Source organism: Bubalus kerabau, chromosome 6 (assembly GCF_029407905.1).
Source record: "Bubalus kerabau isolate K-KA32 ecotype Philippines breed swamp buffalo chromosome 6, PCC_UOA_SB_1v2, whole genome shotgun sequence".
Lineage (NCBI taxonomy): Eukaryota > Metazoa > Chordata > Mammalia > Artiodactyla > Bovidae > Bubalus > Bubalus kerabau.
In genome coordinates this window covers 25,036,407-25,048,763 of record NC_073629.1, presented here as the reverse complement: position 1 = coordinate 25,048,763, position 12,357 = coordinate 25,036,407, and the positions used below count along the sequence as shown (strand labels likewise).

General features: G+C 52.1%; 1 protein-coding gene across 3 annotated transcripts in view; it reads right to left on the bottom strand.

Moving 5' to 3' along the window:
* Positions 1 to 7,711, bottom strand: part of TBX15 (T-box transcription factor 15) — a 134,704-nt gene extending 126,993 nt beyond the window's left edge. The window contains exon 1 of one of the 3 annotated variants that reach the window (XR_008715621.1): positions 6,204 to 7,332. Coding sequence is in view for 1 of the 3 variants with exons in the window: in XM_055584597.1 (XP_055440572.1) it covers positions 6,204 to 6,408 (205 nt within the window). In the remaining 2 variants the exon portion in view is untranslated. Of the gene's footprint in view, positions 1 to 6,203; positions 7,333 to 7,566 lie in introns of those variants that run through there. The other 2 variants (XM_055584598.1, XM_055584597.1) reach the window with 2 other exon arrangements.
* Between the last annotated feature and the right edge of the window lie 4,646 nt (positions 7,712 to 12,357).

Below are 12,357 nucleotides of genomic sequence, written 5' to 3'. Positions count from 1 at the left end.
GACCTATTCAGAACTTGATGTTCACGCATAAATTTGTATATAAACACATGCAAATTTTACAGAATAAAAAGTAGTGATTTCAGGGCCTATTTTCACTTCTGGCATCAAAAACTCATCATCAGTTTGTAGTCAGTAAAAATGTCCTGCCCTGCCTCAAAGTGAAGCCATTAATGGCAGGGAATAAATGTTGATTTGTTGTCACCAGTTGCAATTCCCCACCTCTTTCCATTTCACCTCCGGTCCTCCCTACTGAGTCTCATTTTCCACCCTGACACTTAGAACAAGGGCCTCACTTAAATTAACTAATGATTATCCATGCCCGGAGAAGTGTAAACAGACCTTAATTTCTAAATTTGCTAATTGCTCTAACCAGTGTAGACCCCTGAGTATCTCAGTCATGCACATATAAAATTCAAAGCTCACTAGAAACCAGAAAAGGCAAAGCAAAAATAAATCACCTGGATGAGAGGAAGAAGGGACAAAGATTCCACGTTCCATCAGCTCCCTACTTTTCTCTGTGAAAAAATATCCCCAAAAGTTAAAACTTAAAAAGCCACTCAAATATTCTCCCCTTGCTTAACTACTTTGTCTTTTGGGAGTAAGAAAGCAATAACCAGTTACACCCTTGAACAATCATTGGACAGATTTCTGCATTTCCAGAAAGGAAAGTGAAATGCCAATCTGTTCTTTATCCCTGTGGAATTTGCACAGTCCAGCCTGGCTTACAAAAAAAAAAAAAAAATCTACCATCACCTAGAGAAGAAACTTTCAGATTTAAGAAGTAATCATTTTTCTCCTGGGGTATGAGAAATAAACTTCTGTTAGAGTCCATAACCAGGATCTCAAAAAAAGTGCTCTCATCTTACTAATATTATAATTTTGGCAATACAGAAAAGGATTGTGACAGACCTGGAATATTTCACTCTTTAATGCTAGCAATGCCCTTAGAGAGGCTTGGATGAACAAAATGTTTCGGTCTTCTGAGCCAAAATGTATTTGTCCCTCCCTCTTTGTGGCCCAAAATGAAGGATTCATGATGAGGGACTTGCTTCCATTAAACTTGTCCACACAAAGGAAATTATACAAATATATCGGGGTACACAAACCACCAATACCCAATCATTTCAGTTTTAGCTCCCAGGTTAAGCATTTCATACCATTTTTGGCTTGCTCCTCACGTGCCAGGTATATTAATTAAATATGCTAATCTAATTTTCTTTAATAATTAAAAGATGTTCAAGACACCATCTGAAGTAATGGGGGAACGCACAGGAAATGGCAGCCGATATGCAGATATACATATCAATATAATTTAGATCCAAATTCCACTGTAAGAAATTTAATTCCCCTTTCCCCCTGCATGAACGTCACCTCGTGAACTTTTCTTTCTGGGAGTTTTTGCGTATAAAATCAGGAAACCCAAAGGCGCTAGTTCTGAATCCAAATAAAGTGTTCTATAAGAAAGAGCGTTGGGTTGGGCGTGGAAGACGCGAATTTAGAATCGCTGCGCACCTAGGCTGTAAGCTGATCTGTCCAGGAAAGCCTTCACCGCCCATTAGGCTTGTGCTCTTCGGACCGGTCTCCGAGAGGCAGAAGCCAGCCGGGCAAGGGGCTGCCCTGCACCGAGTAGCCAAGAAGCCAAAACACCGCCCCGCCCCACCCCCATCTCCCGCGCGCGCGCCTTCCACACGCTTTACACCCATTTCTGAAACCTCCCTCCCCTGCAAGTGGAGGTGGCGGGATACAAGGGGGCGACCTGCGGAGGTGCAAACCACAGCCCAATCCACTTTCCTTCCACCACAGTCCAAACTCTGGGCATCAGGATTTCCTCCATTCCCTGTCCTCCCCACTGTCCTCGAGCACTTTGCTCCATTCATGGGATAAAACGCGTTAAAATAATCTCCTTCCGAGTGCCTTCCGTCTTGCTATCACGCCAGGACTGGAGTTTTACGCAGAACGTCTCCATTCCCTTCCCCACCTCTCTGGGGACACTGCGGTGCGCTCTCCCAGACCGTGCAAAAAAAAGGCATTTGGCAGTCAGGCCCCAGCAAACCACCATCCTAACCCGGCCTACAACGAATTCAGACCTTGCCTACCCCTTCACTCCCTTTCGGATTCGTGACACAATGTCATTTACCAAAGAGGCAGCCACAGTGGAAGACTGTTTTGACCTGACACCCAGGTCACGTTCAGAAGGCCCCACACTTGGCTTCTTTGCAGGGCGCAGAGCCTGCACCTCTAGGCCTGCACGGGCGTCGGGACGCACGCACCACCAAGGAACAGAAGTTCTTCCGGAGAAAGACCTTTAAGCGTCTTGCGCCGCGCGCCTCCTACCCTAACACTAGAGTCCAAGCCGCGGCCTGCGCCCTGGCTGGTGCTTGCCTTGCACAAGTATATTCTCCCCCACAGTCTCAAACGCATCGCTTTTCCTCGTTACTTAAACATAAGTGAAGAATCATTTCCTCTGTTTTAAATCTTGGAGTTCTACTCTGAGCGAACAAACCATAAACTGGCAGATTAATCCCCGTGACAAGTTAATTTTGATAATTCGAAGGAAGCAAGGGCCCTGGGAACTGCGAGGGCTTTTTCTTGTCTTATTCTACTACAGGTTGCGCAGCCGGCCGCCTGGGAGAACGCGAGCGCCGGACGTGAGTGCACGTGCGTGCGGATCTCCCTGGCGTTATTGGGTGTGCCTGCTTTGTGTGCCCACCCGCGTGCGTCGCCACCTCCTCAGGCCGCCGCCGAACGCCTTGGCTGCAGAGGCTCAGGCCTACGGGCTTCGGAGGGGGAAATCCCTTCGCAGAAGGTTTAAATTATTTTTCTCCGCGGGGGATCGGGCTTCGGTCGCACTGGGCTGTGGATTTGGGCGGGAAAGGCCCAAACCGGAGCTGGGGAAGCCGGGTGGAGCAGAGGCTGCGGTCCGAACGCAGATGGCGCCGCCGCGTGCCCGAAATACACTTCCAAGGCCGCAGCCGCCGGAGCAGCTGTTCCCGGCGATCGTGGCTCCAAAGTTTCCTCCGTTGCTGTTGTGTGAGAGGCGGCGGGCAAGCCAACCCGAGAGCCAGGCTTTTCGGAGACGGGTTTTGAGACCCTCCCCAGCCCGCAGAGGCTGAGTTTCCTGGCGGCTTCTCCGAAAGACTAGAGCGCTGGCCTTGGTGTGAAAATGAGGGTACCTCGCAGGCCCTCCTCCAGGGCCCTGAGAGCCTCAGGGTCTGGGGGAGGCGGGGAACCACCAGGCTTGGTGGAAAATTTTGAAATACATACTGTGTGTCCTCTGATGTGTGAAGACCTACAGCGAGCAGGCCGGGCCGGTCCCCCGCTGCTGCAGGTTGGCGCCCCAGGCTGCGGGCGCGCTCGGCGCCAACTAAAGCCAGCTCTGTCCGGACGCCGAAAGAAAAACGGGCTGTGAAAAAGCAAAAGCCACGTCTTTGAGGAAAAAATAAATAAATAAATAAAAGCTGAGCATTAAAATCGGACCCCTAAGTTACCTGTAGATGCCGGGATTTTGAGGGAGGGCTGAAATGATGGTACGGGTCAGAGAGAATGATAAATAGAGAATGATAAATACAGCTGATCTAAGGCGGATGGCCAGTGTACGTGTGCATGTTTGTTTAATTCCCCCAGGCCCTTGGTAATATTCTTGTCGTGGTGGGGTTTTTTCCTGTTCCTGATTTCTCATCGGCCTAGGGCAGCTGAGCCCCACAGTGAGTCCAGCCCCTCTTGTGCTAATTGGGAGAAGAAAGTTTAAAGACAATGGCAAGGCCCAGCCGGGCAGAGACACGGCCCTGGGCATGATGGGAGTCCCTGCGCCCCCTTTCCCGCCTCCACCATACACACATCTTTACACGTGGCCCTGCCTTTGTATTGTTAGGGGTCTGTATTAAAGACAAAAAGAAAGGTCTAAAAGGAACCCCAAGCCCTCCAGTGTTACCCTCCAGGCTCAAAGCCCAAAGCTCTGCCTCCTCCACTCCCCTGACTGCAAAGCCTCCACATCGGAGCGCTCTTTGAATGAAAGATCTGTTTTTCATCCTACATCCTGTTTGTCCTGGTCCTAAGAGTCTTGGCCACTGCAGGGACCTTGGAGATTCCCCTGGTCCACCACCGAACGAGGCTCAGCAGGATGCAGCCCGGCTCTGAAAAAGGCACCTCCAGTGCTCTTGGCTTCCAGCTATTTCCTCCTCCTGGACCTTTGCCCCACAAACATATTTCGTTTTCTCTAACCCAAAGGCCCTTTAAAAAAAAAGTTATAAAGGTAATGGGAACTCATTACCTCAACTCTCTGTCAGGTAAAGTTCTCTATTAGGTCCTCAACCCCTACCCCCATCCTGGAGGATCGAGGAAACAGCATTCTGGACACCAGGTCCTCCTGTTCACATCCCTGAACTGGTCTCTCCTTGTTTCAAATCTTCATTTTTCTCTCCTCATTATTTTCTGAGAAGAACTTCTCAGAAAACTGAAAGAAAACTGCCAGCTGAGTCCCCTATTATGATCCGAGTGTTGATCCTTTTGGACACGCGACCCTACACCAGCTCCCTATGACCTGTATCCCCTCTCCCAGAGAAAAGTACCGGAGGACAGGACAGAGCGTCTGCATACTCAGTTAAGTAACTTCTCCCTTTTCCACCATCGCAAAAATAAAATAAAATAACCTCCCCAATTATGAGCTGTCCTAAGACCTGAAAGAACTTCCACTAAACTGTGTGAAGGCCCAAAGGAGATTTTGACAACAAATAAGTGCGGTGAGGAAATAGGGTCTGTCCAGAGATGGGAAACACACATTAGCCACGCGTTCCTTTCTGGATTGCCCACACAGGGGTCCGCGTGGACAGGCACCCGCATCCAAATACAGGGAAAGGCTTGAGCGGACGAAATAAATCTCCTTTTAATTTTCTTTTCATCGACTAATAAAAATAATTCCCCAGCACTAAACCCAAATACCGTAACCGGCCACAAGAACATGGAGAATTCATAAAACTCTGTCTCTGCAGGTCACCCGCTAATCGCGTTATTATTAGCCTCGGGAGCATGGAAATTGAACTGTCACTGCCGAAAGAGAAAATGTAAGCGACAGCTGTCTCTCCTTGGATCGGCCAGTTTTCCAGCCCCCAAGCTCCTTCCTGGGCCTCAAGCTGGGTCCCCAAGCTCGTGGGCCTGCGGCCGCCCTCATCTCTTTACGGTCCGCCGCCCCCTTCCGACTTGCCGGCGCTCTGACCCAAATCTACTCCCCAGCCCTAGCTGGTCAGCAGGAGCACCTCCCGAAAAGTTTTACAAATCCTGGCTGGAAAGTTTCTGAAGCGCTAAACCAAGCAGTGAGCGTAGCCTGAGTGTGTGTGTGTGTGTGTGCGCGCGCGCGCAAAATTCTTCCGACAACAGCTGTTCCCCCGGACTGTTTTGCACAGTTGAAATCTTGGCACTTAATACAAAACGTTAAGTTGTTCCCCGCCCATTCTAAGATTCTGTTAAAATATTGACATCGACATCCGCCCGGTGTTTTACATTTTATGTGCATATAACTGTGCATAGAATGCGTACAAATCCAACCCGTTACTGCACCGTTCCCCACAAATACGCAAAGACATGGGCTCTTTAGAGTGGTCCCGGGCGCAGCGTAAGGAGGCTAACACCCATTCCTCTTTCCACAAATGCGGACGAAGTAGAAATATAATTGTGCTCCCTCGTCGAAGGGAGTAGGAGAAACACAACAACTTGAGTCCCAGAAATGTTGGTGGGGGAAGGGAAAGGACCGAGGTTGCAGGCTAAATGGGACAAACGGCAATTTCCACAGGGATGTTAGGACGGAGAATTCCGTGCCAGTCCTCGGAGCTCTCAGAAGCGAGTCCCAGCTCCTCTGCGATCGGGCCGTTGCCTTCGATCCTCGCCCCCCTTAACCCCAGGGGCCTGCAGCCCTCTCAGCGGCGGACACGGAGAACACTGAATTCTGCTCCCAAAAAGAGAAGGGGATGCGAGCAAGTAGGCCTTCTGGCTTGAGGTTGGCGACGAAACTGCAAGGATCAGGCCAGTTCCCCCAAATTGGTTCCAGCGAATTAGGGGAAACCTCAAGGCATTGCGCAAAGAAAAAGAAACCGGCGTTGGACTAAGACGGCGTCACGGTCAGGGCCTTCCTACTCGCCACTCTCCCCGCCGGCTGGCCTCCCCGCGTCTCCCCTCCGCCCGCCTCCCGCGTTCCGGCTCCACGCACTCACCCGGGTGAGGCTCCAGGCCGTGCGCACCCGCGTCCTCCGCGTCTCCGAGTGGGCCCGCGGGGCTCAGCGCCTCCATGGACAGGTCCAGCCCCTTCTCCTCCCAGTCTCGCAGCTTCCGCTTTTTATTTGAGCCGATCAAGGCTTCAACGGAGAAGGCATGTGCTCGAGAGCTCAGGGCGACTGCAGATCTTCTCCTTTCACTCATCTTAGCCGCCCGCACCCCGGCTCCCGCTCGCCCCCACTGTAGAGGGAGCAGCCCGAGCCCTCACGCTCCGAGCGCCCACCGGGCCGGGCCCGGGAGAGGCGGCGGCGAGGCGGCCAAGACTGAGGCAGCGGCTCCGCGGGTCCTGGGCACCCTCCCCCTGCGCCCTGCACGGCCGGCTAGGACCGACGTCCTTGGCTGCCCCAGCCGCTAGGAACGTGCGCCCGGAGCGCCACCCGCTCGCTGCATGAGCGCCCGAGTCCTGCTTCCCACCCACCCGGGCAGGCGCTCACAGGCGGTGTAGACTGGACTTCATCATTTTTTTATTCTCTCTCCCTCCTCCCTCTCCCTTTCTCTCCTCCCTCTCCCTCTTCCTCTCTTGGTCTTCCCGTCCTTGCTCTGATCCAAACTTCTGGGAAACTTTTTTTTCTAAATTCCTCCCTTCCCGAGGAGCTGGGGGCAGGCGGTGCGCTCCTGTCCGAGGGGCAAGGGAGAGGGAGGGGGGAGGAAGAGAAAGACTGAGGGGGGGAAAAAAAGCCAGCCCCCGACCAATGGCGAAGAGGGAACTGGAGAAACCCTGAGAACGCGGGCCAATGAAAAGGGGGGAGAGACTGAGGCTCGCGCCAAGGCTCCGCGCTGGCTGTCCCCGGGATGCTCCTGGGCCGATTTTAACTCCTGGCTTCCCGGTCCCCCACGATTCCTCGTGGTGGGGGGTGGGGGTGAAAGTCGAGGTCAGATCTGTGCCGTTACAAACTCCTGTAAGTCCCAAATTCATACCTTTTCCTCTCAAATCTGCTAGGTCTCATAGTCGCTGCAAGCGTAGGGTCATTTTAAATGCGGAGCTGGAACTGAGGGGCTCCGACAAAACGTCAACCTGTCCAAATACACCAGAAAACGATTCCAATAAAATCGCGCTTGCCCCCCAGATGCTTTCAGATCTGCTAGTTCCCTCGCTTCATAGGTTCCTATTTTCCTGTTTAAAGATTTCTAAGTAACTCTGATTAAGGCAAAACGAAAGAAACAAACAAGAAAGCCTCGTTACTACCCAAGGTCTTGTCATTGGAAACATAAAGATCGCTGCCTCCTTCCAGCTCTACCTGGCAGAGAAGGTGACGTAGGCGCCCTCAAAGAGAGAGGCCGGCGTAGGGGCACCCGGCTTACCAAGCGCTTGGCAGGCGGATCCTGACTGTGCCCCCGCACGCAGCAAATGCTGTCCTTCCGTTCGGCGTGGATGCTAAACCGAGCTTCGCCTGCTCGGGGCGCTGGCTCTGGAGAACCCGCCGAGAGGGGCTGGCCGAGGGCAGACGGGAACTTTGACAGCGCAGACGGAGCTTTTTCAAAATTCCCTTCAAACCCGATCACCTCGGGAGCCCGGCTCTCCCCGCCCCACTGATCCTCCCCATCGTAAAAAAAAAAAAAAAATCTTTCAGGACAGCGTGGTTGTCGGGATTTCTAAGGGACTTAAATCCAATACTTTGGGCCATCCTGATTTCACACACTCCCTCCCAGGTTACGCTACTGGTCTCGGGCCGCTGGAGACCCCGAGCGCACGCAATCCAGGGCAGAGCGAGTTTAGAGGGGCCAAGAAGTTTATCCTGCCAAGCTGGCAAAAGTCTCAGATTTCGCGGAGGACGGCCCAGGCTACGATCCGATCGTCCCAGCGCCCTGGTCCAGAGCTTCTATCCCAGTGCAAGAAAGAGGCAGGAAAGAGCCGGCTCCCGGATGCGAAGGGCAGACCGAGAGGCCCCAGCAGAAGAGTCATGCCGACACCCAGGCTCTGAGCAGGATCTGAACCCTAAAGCCTAGGGCAGAGGAGCCCACGCTGTTCCACAGCAGCGCCCCCAACCCTCCCCAAGAAGGAGCGCTCATCGGTCCTTCCACCTTTGGGGAGAGAAGGGAGAGCCTGATGGACCTTTGAAAAGCCACATTCCCCTACTGACCACGGAAGAGCCAGGAAATCTAGTTCTTGCTATTACGGTTAGATGTGCTCTGGTTCTGGAGGCAACCATGTATGTCCTGAATGTACCTTGGGCCTCTCTGAGAGGAGAGAGAAAAAGGCCAGCTTTGGAGCCCCCTCCAATGGGCCTCCAGCATGGAGAGGATGAAGCTATCCCATTCAGCCAATGCAGAAAGAATAATGGAAAAGCCACCGGATAAGGATGATTCAGCTAGGCTTGGTCTCCTCGGCATTCCAGGAGCCTGCACCTCAGGCTTGGGGGTCCCTGAGCAGCACTCCAAACCCTGGGATGCCCTCAGCATCCTTCAGCATCTTCAGCATCTCCCACCTCACTGCCAGGCAAAAACCAGGGTGACCAGGTGCAGGGCCTCCTACCTCAGTTCACCACTCAGGGTTGCTTTTAGGTGACCTTGCCAAAAGAGACCACTGTCCGGGCTTCCACCATTTCCAGGGGTTGGACAGAAGGTAGGCCAGGAACCCGCAGTTACCTTCCCCCTACAGCTCAGACCTCTCTGTTGGCTCCCAATTCTGATATAACCACCCTTGGCCAGCACCTGCCAGGATCAGTCCCGATGGAGTAGCAATGGGGCAGGCCTCTATTCCTTCCCAGCATTTTCCTCCTCCCCTGCCCCCTGTATGTTCCATCTCCCTCTGGTAGCCTCTTGCCTGCCTTTTTCTCACAGATCTTGAAACCCAATGTGAACAGCAGACAGAGAGGCCCCAGCAGGTCTTTAGGGTTCAGACCCTGCTCAGAGCCTGGGTGTTGCACCATAGGCCTCACACCCACTCTAAGGTCATGAAAGTTTCTCAAAAAGAGGACATTTTCGTTACCCACCACCTAGATGCAGATCTAGAAGGCCTGAACGATGTAAATGTCCATACACACATGTCCAAGAGTTGTACACAGAAAAATGAGATGTTCTTTCAACATCCTGCATTTGCACCCCACGCCAGAGCATATAATCTACACAAAGTTTTCAAAGGAGCTCCTATACCCTTCCTTCAGGTTGCAAATACCTTGTCTCACCCCCATCCCCCATACACATGTATCCCAGAGTTGTGGGTTAGGCCATTAAAACAAATTGGATGGTAACAAAGCCACACTCGTTTAGAACAGCCATGAAAATAGGACTTTTCCTCTAGGTAAAAGGGAGGGGCAGGGAAATTTTCTTTCTGTGAATACAGGGATCAATTTTAAGTTTTTCCCAGGGGCATGCACTTGATGTGTGACCTTGTGCTGACAGGGGAAAAGGTCTGGAGAAAGATTCAGCAGGAGGGCTATGCAACTAGAGAGAAGAAGAAAAACAGAGTTAGGGGGTATTAAATGTAATTATCTGGGAATATGGTCTGCATTTTCCTTCTACTCGCTATATCAAGGGGCTTTCAAAATCCCTCTTGTTATCTCAATTTCTCTCTCCTTTAACCTTTAGGAATGAGAGTGGGGTCTCCAATATTTGACTCTAATTCCTAAGGCACTCCCCAGGTTTCCCCAACATAGGCTCCACCCTTGGGCCTTGTTTCACCCTTGGGTGAAATCTACAGGTGGTAAGTCCAGTTCAGGTCTATTTCAGGCCTAAGGATGATTGACAAGGACCAAGCTGGAAGCCCTACTCTACCCACTGCAGGGTCCCCAAAAGGATGAGAAAGTTGTTGAGCACCTGAGATGTCAGAGGGGCAGGGGAGAGGGAAGAGCCGCTCAAGGACCCCCATCGAATAAGGAAAGTGGACGTTCAGGCCTAGCCTTGACAGGAGGAAAGTCAAGCCACGAGAAGGGCAGCTTAGTGCCTGCTCACCTAAATCCGACTGTGTCCAGGTAACTTGATTTTTCAAAGGAACATCAGAATTCTGCAAGATAGGAACAAAAATACAGGAAATGGAACCCTACATCCTCCACATGCCTTGTCCTTTCCTTCTGTTTCTCCACACTAAATACCTCTAAACACCACCACTGTGAAAGCCATAATACTAAGGTGATCCACCAAATGCTGTGGCTTTGCAGTTTTGAGGAACGAACTAAAAACAAAAATTTTTAAACAAAAATTTCAAATCGGTCTATAAGGCGATTGTGGGATTCAAGGAAACCATTAGAGGACTTCAAGGCAGGTGGAGCCTAGCAACCAGGTCCCATTCAGTTCTAAGCTATAGGACCTTAGGCACATGGATGAATGCCCCATGGACTCAGTTTCCCTGATGGCAGAGTGAAGGGGTCCCAAATACCTTTGTTGTTGTGTTCAGTCGCTCAGTCATGTCCGATTCTTTGTCACCCCATGGAATGCAGCACCCCGGGCTTCCCTTTCCTTCACCATCTCCTGGAGTTTGCTCAAACTCATGTCCATTGATTCCGTGATGCCATCCAATCATCTTATTCTCTGTCGCCCCCTTCTTCTCCTAAATTTTACCTTACAACCAAGCAAAGCAGGCAAGATAATCGGTAGGAAACTGGGCAGATCTGGGGTTTTGTTACTGTTGTGCTAGAATTTTCAGGGAATGTGAGGCCAATGGACCCACTTTTCACTTCTTTTCCCAAATTGGCGCCCAGTTATGGGGTGGCACAATTGGCCTGGAGCCCTCACGTGGGCGTGGGCTGGGAATGGATTTCCGGAAAGTCCTGCCTAGTGCTGGTCCCGAGAACCAGCCCGGGCTCACTCCTGTGGACCTCATCTCCAGTAGCTAGGCTCCGTCCAGATACTGGGAACTGTGGGGCCGTCGTTCGTCTTCGACTACTCAACCACCCCCTCGCACTTTTTAAAAATAAAAGTCCGTGGGGGCAAAAGGGTCTTTAATGATGTTTTTTTGTTTTCGCGAAATAAAATCTTTTGTTTTTATTTTAAACCAGCAGCGTGCCCACCTCTCGGTCCTTCCAGATGTTTGCAATAAAATCGCAGGTTTTGCCTTTGGGACTGGAAATAAAATTTAACGGCCTTCACCCTGTAATTATTCTCTTAGCTCGCCCTTCATAAATTTATCTGCTTTCTATCGGCGTTGGTGTAGGGGGCGAGCGTAAGGGGAGAAAGCCCCGATTTTATATTTGCGACTATAAAAAAGCGCCACCCGGTTTCCTCGCCTTCGGCGGCCGTGGTGTAACCGGGAGAGCCTGGCCCGGCGGGCGGCAACATTGCGCTATTGTTCGCCTACTTCGTTCTGCGCCGGAGACGGGCCCCTTCACAAAGGGGGCCTTGTGCGGCCGGGCCGAGCAGCCGCGCCCAAGAGGCGAGGAAATCCTGTTCCCCCAGGTCCGGCTTCTCTCTCCCCAGGGCGTCCCGTGCGAGCGGCAGCCTGCCCTGGGCCTTCGGTGTGCGCCCGCCGCCCCAGGCGCCGGCTCGGCCCGGCCAGACTTCGCAAGAAGCGAAACCTCGAGCCTGCGCTGAACCCCCTTGAGCGCGAGGGAGGAGCCAGCCTCTGGGTACCGAGGCCCTACTGAAGGCGGGCCTGGGGCTCCAGGCGAGAGGGCTTCCTGGAATGCCCTCCATCCCCTATTCTTCGCCTTGCTTGGTTTGGGCTGGAAGGTAACATTCCGCATCCTCAGGAGCGCAGGGTTGCTTGGCCGCCCTAGGCAACTCAAATCAAAGCGGATTTTGAGGCCGCCAGCGAAATATCATGCACCTTGAAATAAATGCGGGTACACCGGCAACCACTACGTTCTTTTATAGGAAGCTCGTAAGTACAAGGCTCATGCATTATTTTGCGTGACCAACACAAAGTCATGGTTACAGCTATCTGGCAGCACACACATGCTAGTACACACAGTGTACAGCTACACGCGTGTAGCCACATGCCTTTGTAGAATCAAGCATGCATGTAGGAACAAGACGTGCTTGGGTATATACACAGTATAATACACACACATGGGGGAAACATCTTGGTCACACACTCAGCTGACCCCAAAGGCTGCAAAAATCTACAAGCTTTTGGCCCGTGGGCAGGTCTCCCCACCGCAGTTCCCCACTCCACAGCTCCCTGGGGCTCTCCCTTGCCTCCGGAAGGTTAATTTCAGG